We start from the raw sequence: 6,394 nt of genomic DNA on the forward strand, positions 1-6,394 counted from the left end.
TTTTCCCCTTTACTCTTTTTCTCTTTCCTCTCCTTCCTTACCTCCATTTATTTCTCTTTCCTCTATTCCCTGTTTTACTTAACCCTGTATACTCTTCTTTCCTTCTTCTTAGTGATGATAATAATCTGCTAATTTTGAATACGCAAAATGTAACCTAACCTCCTTGGCGGTAACCCTGAGCTACACTTGGGCTAGCTGCCGGGAGCTCTATGCAGAGCAATGGAGCACAGTTTGTGTTTACTCACCTCTCGGGGGATCCAGACATCAGTAGTCATTCTGCTTCCTCTCCACAGAGGCTCTGAATCACTCTGGTAAGATCGCCATTGCTGATCTCCCTACAGAGTTACAGCGCCACCCGGAGGATGGAGGGAAAATTGCAGCGCTGGGGCCCAGGGAGGTGAGTGAGTGCGGGGGCTGCTGCAGGCTTTCTGGCGGCATGATTTTATTTATTTATTTTTATTTTTTTTTTTGGGTCCTGAAACTTGCAGAAAAGACCCTAAAATCCGGAAATAATCGTACCGGCAAGAAGGTTTAAACTTTGCAATTACGGTCATGCGTAGTTACAATTTGTAAATTGATTTTGTGTATTCCATTTGTAATTTCTCATTTCCTACATATCACCAAAAGTGCTAGTATTTTGAGGAAAAAGTCAAAAACTTTAAAAAGACCATGTAGTTATATAGAATATTGGATTTTAAAAAATCTAATGAAAGAAAAAATTAAGGGAAAATTTAATATTTTTCTTTTGATTTTTAAAATCAATTTTCTCAAAACCTACACTACAAGGTTTTTTTGAAGTAGTTTTTTTTACTTAAAGAGTAACTGTTAGCCCCAAAACTGAAAATTAAATCTCTCTTGCAATCTTTTATTTAGTATTTAAATGAGCCAAAAAGGCATTGTAGAAGTTAAAAATCAATATAATTTTTTTTACTATGTAGCCTTTGCCCCAAGCTCCGGACGCAAAGCCGCATATCAGATACTGCTGAGCATGCATAGCATGCCTAGCTCTGCCCGACCCCTCTCTCCCCCCCCAGGACCAGGTGCCGATATATGCTCACTCCAAACAGCTGACCGCTCTGACACGGAGAGAGAGCGGGAGCACTTCCAGCGCAGCCACCGCAGAGCAGCCGCCGCCGAGTCACATGTGAGACATGCATCTCTCACATGTGACTCGGCGGCGGCTGCTCTGCGGTGGCTGCGCTGGAAGTGCTCCCGCTCTCTCTGTGTCAGAGCGGTCAGCTGTTTGGAGTGAGCATATATCGGCACCTGGTCCTGGGGGGGGAGAGGGGGGTCGGGCAGAGCTAGGCATGCTATGCATGCTCAGCAGTATCTGATATGCGGCTTTGCGTCCGGAGCTGGGGTAAAAGGATACATAGTAAAACAATTATATTGATTTTTAACTTCTACAATGCCTTTTTGGCTCATTTAAATACTAAATAAAAGATTGCAAGAGAGATTTAATTTTCAGTTTTGGGGCTAACAGTTACTCTTTAACACTACCCCCTTAAAGTGAACTTGAGGTGAAAATAAAATGAGATAAACGAACAATAATATTTATCCTACTACTCCTAATTTTTTTTAGAAACCCAGTGTGTTTTTTTTTTTTTCGGTCTGCAATCCGTAGCAAGCCTATTAAGTGTTCCAGAGTTAGAAAAAGGTCAATGGTTCATGTATGCGATCTCTCCCAGCCCTCAGAAATTGTATACTGCCAGGAAAACCTTTATGGCTGTAAATTGTAAAAGTGATGTTTACTATATTCCCGACAAGTTACCGACAAGACAGAAGCTGTCACTGCCATGCCTAGACATTAACTCTTTCAGACAGCAAAATAAAACAAGTAAAACAGCCTGGTTATTCTGTTTTGTACTGTACAAACATAAGTTTCTCATGTCACATATTGCAATATTGGTAATGAGCATGTATGGGGGCTTTGCTATTAACCACTAAAATTGGCATGAAATGACAGGGAAATAATGATTCCTGATGACTGTTATGAAGTTACTTTTTTTTTTTTTCAGAAATAACGATTATGCGAAATTAGTGTTCATCGCTTGCTTGCTTTCTTTCCCCATCCCCTCCTTAATTTATCATTGCTCTCTTTCCTCCTAATCCATTCTCTCTCCTTGTCTGACTTTTTTTAGCTTTCGTCTCGTTATTCTTACATTTTATTTATCTCTCCATCTCCTACTTTTCTTCTACTTTAAAGAAAACCTGTAACAAAAAAAAAAAAACCTCCTCTGGGGGTAACTTGCCTCGGGTGAAGGACGGGGGAAGCCTCAATAGGATCCGGAGGCTTCCCCGTCCTTCTTGGTCCTACGGTGGCGGAGATAAAGCTCCCCGAACAGCAGGGATGTAAATATTTACCTTCCTGGCTCCAGCGCAGGCGCAGTATCTGCTCTCCGCTCGGAGATAGGCGGAAATAGCCGATCGCTGTCGGCCCGCTCTACTGCGTTAGTCGCCTGCGTAGTAGAGCGGACCCGACAGAGATCAGCTATTTCCGCCTATCTCCGTGCGGAGAGCCGCAACAGCTCCCCCTGCTGGAGCCAGGAAAGGTAAATAAATCCACGCTTGTCAGGGTTGTTGAGGGAGGATTGACGTACACTCTGGGGGAGCCAGCGCTGGATTGCCTGCAGCTACAGGGGAGGGGAAGCATCATTGGGACCCTGAGGCTTCCCCCTCCTGAGGTGGGTACCCCCAGGGGAACTTTTTTTTTGCTACAGGTTCTCTTTAAGGGGTACTTACAGTAGGGGAAACCATATTCTAAAGAGAAAAAAATTGTATAGCCCTAGTAAACTCTTCAGCCAAAGTTTTTAGTGATGATTCCAGTATTAAATCAATCATATCATTATCTTGGTGCCCCACACTACGAACTAGTATTTCCATAATTCTATACTCTACATACCGGACACCTGAGATGTCTCCTGGCCCTGAGTTCTGGAAGTCTTGTGGTCCTACACTACATCAACCTTGTATTTGCTAAAACTATCTTCTGCAAGACTGGTGCATGACATTGTGTAGACCTTGTAGATCAGCTGGGCTGCCGTAGCATGTGTAACATGAGGAGGTGTTTTGTGTATTCTACAAGTATCAGAGTCTATCATCTCCTGTACAGCACAATTCACTGGACCATCTGTTGGACAGTCGGCACAGATGTACAGCATCCAGGCTCTCATTTACTACAGTAATTGGAAAAGCTTCAGCAGAAAAGGGGTCTTTGAACGGCAGAGTTAAACGTTGACCAGCAAGGCTACAACAACATAACATTGGGTAAAAAAAACCTGCATATTCTCCTTCCTTCTGGTATTTGATAAAGACTGAGTGGCTTGGGTTAGCAGGTTAGGAGATGTGCGAGATGGTGCTGAATTCTAAGCTATTCTGTAGAATTTATCTCCAATGACATGCTTTTTCCTAATGTGCATGCAAGTCTAATGCAAACTGCATGCAGCATAAAATAGGGACAATCAAATTCAATTGCAAAGGATTATACATGATCACCTTAACTAGTGATAATTGTAATGGTAAAGGTTGTAATTTTGTAATTAGGATTTAATAGTAAAATTATATTTGCTAAAATATTATGCAAAATTTTACTTAACTATGAGTATTTGTGTAATTTTTAATACTATTTTTGTAATAGCTTATTTGTAATTCTGCAAAACTTTGGGTAATTACGTCCAATTTTTGCATAATTACAATTGATTATGATTAATTTTTGTGTATTTATTCAATTGAATTTACAAGTAACACAAAATTACGAGTTAACATGAACTTACAATGCTACATTTTGAATTACAAAGAAATTAATTTTGAGTTTGCCAAAATTAAGATTCTGCATCAAAATTGCAAATTGCCATGCAAAACTATGCATATGCAATATTTCTGCTGATTACTAAAATAAACATGTATGCAATTTCAATGCAGTTGAAAAAATTGTCCTACCACTTACCATTATTCAGGTCTTCATCGTTAGTCTGCTTTTTACCGAAAGGAATTGTCGAAGTTACAAATAATTCTGAGTTAATGCAGAATTATGCAAGTTTGTATGCAGTTTGAAACTGGACCTAAGCTGAGGTGGGAGTAAACAGGTCCATTTTCAAGCTCCAGATTTTTTATGCAAATTTTTGCACCAACTTGGAATTATTTGTATCTCACTGGCCATCTCTTCTTGGTTGAGGTTTTTCAAAACTATGCTCCCCTCCAAACATCACTGATGATTCAAAATTTGTTTAACATTTTAATTTGTCCTGGAGCAATGTGGAATAGAGAACTCTATACCATGCCATTCAGCTGCAATGATCGAGGTTAGTGCTGGATTTTAGTCTATCTCCGATCTCTCAAGTGATGACTCGGATGAGGATGAGCTTAGCAAAGCACACAGAGACAAAGGAAACCCAAATGGTGTTGTATTGTCAATCTGTTGGCAAATATGAAGACAAGAAGGGATACTGAAAACTTAGGTTGCTTTATAGGCAACCAACAAAACTAGCATGTGGAGAGAAAACCCTGCCTTCCCTCGTAAGCACCTGGGCCCATATGCAATTCATTTTTCATCTTCGATTTAAAATAGCTTTTAAACAGCACTTTTCAACTAAAAAAAAGTACCAAATAGTAGGTGAAAATGTACTATCAAAATTATTTTATTGCTTTCTAATGGCTTAAAAGACATTTTATTTACAAGTTTAAAAATAACACCTAGGAGAAAACTCAAGAGAAAAAAGGAATTTTATGTGGCCCCTATACAATTAACTTATTCTCCTGACTTTTCTCCTAGGAGATAGTTTTTAAATCTTCTATATTAAGTAACCCTTTGGCACTCTGCAATTGAAAATGTAGGCAAAAAAGTACTGTCAAAAATTTTTGGAGTACCGTATGTTCTTTTGCATTTTATTAACACGTTTAAAAATGTCACCTTGGAGAAAACTCCAGGAGAAAAGTGAATTGCATATAGGCCCAGGTTCTCTCTGGGTTGTGGCTTTTTTTTATTTTTTTTAGAATTTGGGTTACTAGCTTGATGAACCAAACTGGAGCCCTAGCCCTCCTGGTTAGGGGATGTGAATAAAAAGGGGGAAAATGCACTCAATGGTGGATAAAACCGCTCAACACAAGATGGATAATAAAAGGGGCCTGATGCAATTTGCGCTTTCTCCTAAGATTTCTCCTAGGAGATAATTTTTCTTCTTCAATTTAAATAACTTGTCAGCACTTTGCAATTAAAAAATTACCAAAAAGTAGGTAAATACTGACAAAATTATTCTGAGTATTCTCTTTGCTTGTGGCTTAAAGGATACCACAACTGAAATGTGACATAATGAGATAGACATGTGTATGTACAGTGCCTAGTACACAGATAACTATGCTGTGTTCCTTTTTTTCTTTCTCTGCCTGAAAGAGTTAAATATCAGGTATGTAAGTGGCTGACTCAGTCCTGACTCAGACAGGAAGTGACCACAGTGTGACCCTCACTGATAAGAAATTCCCCTTTTTTACCTCTGTCTTGCTCTCAGAAGCCATTTTCTGCTAGGAAAGTGTTTTATAGTTGGAATTTCTTATCAGTGAGGGTCACACTGTAGTTACTTCCTGTCTGAGTCAGGACTGAGTCAGCCACTTACATACCTGATATTTAACTCTTTCAGGCAGAGAAAGAAAAAAAGGAACACAGCATAGTTACCTGTGTGCTAGGCACTGTACATACACATGTCTATCTCATTATGTCACATTTCAGTTGTGGTATCCTTTAAAGAGAACCCGAGGCGGGGTTCTGAGAATAAAATCCCCATACAGAGGCTGGGTCTGTCTGTAGAGCCCAGCCTCTGTTGCTATATAGATCGCCGCTAACCCCCCCCCCCCCCCCGCGCTCTGTAATCCCCCTATAAAACTTGTCAGAGCGCGCTGTGTTTACCTCTCCTCTGTCAGTCTCGCCGCTCCCCGCCTCCTGCATCGCTCCGGTCCCCGCCCACGTCCCTTCCCTTGCCGCTGATTGGAGGGAAGGGACGTGGGCAGGGACAGAGCAGGAGGCGGGGGAGCAGCCGAGACTGACAGAGGAGAGGTAAACACAGCCGCACAGTGCGGCTGTGAGCTATGGGGTATTTCAGAGTGCAAGGGGGGGGGCTTAGGGGCGATCCATATAGCAACAGAGGCTTGGCTCTATAGGCAGACCCAGCCTCTGTATGGGGATTTCATTCCCAGAACTCCGCCTCCGGTTCTCTTTAAAAGGCATTTTATTGATAAAATGTAAAAATTCACCAAGGGCCCATATGCAATTCACTTTTTCACCTGAATGTTCTCCTAGGTGAAATTTTCAAACTTGTCAATAAAGTGCCTTTTAAACCACCAACAAGCAAATCAAACACTCAAAATAATTTTTAGGCCTCTTGCACACTGCAAGCGATTCCGA

At 40.9% G+C, this 6,394-nt stretch overlaps 1 protein-coding gene across 1 annotated transcript in view; it reads left to right on the forward strand.

Annotated features, from left to right (window-relative positions):
• The window catches only part of LOC137526003 (serine protease 27-like), a 56,207-nt gene extending 54,183 nt beyond the window's left edge, over positions 1 to 2,024 (forward strand). Inside the window, exons 7-8 of the mRNA XM_068247213.1 lie at positions 294 to 397; positions 2,019 to 2,024. Of these exons, the coding sequence (XP_068103314.1) occupies positions 294 to 397; positions 2,019 to 2,024 (110 nt within the window). The remainder of the gene's footprint in view (positions 1 to 293; positions 398 to 2,018) is intronic.
• Positions 2,025 to 6,394: the final 4,370 nt, after the last annotated feature.

Source organism: Hyperolius riggenbachi, chromosome 7 (assembly GCF_040937935.1).
Source record: "Hyperolius riggenbachi isolate aHypRig1 chromosome 7, aHypRig1.pri, whole genome shotgun sequence".
Lineage (NCBI taxonomy): Eukaryota > Metazoa > Chordata > Amphibia > Anura > Hyperoliidae > Hyperolius > Hyperolius riggenbachi.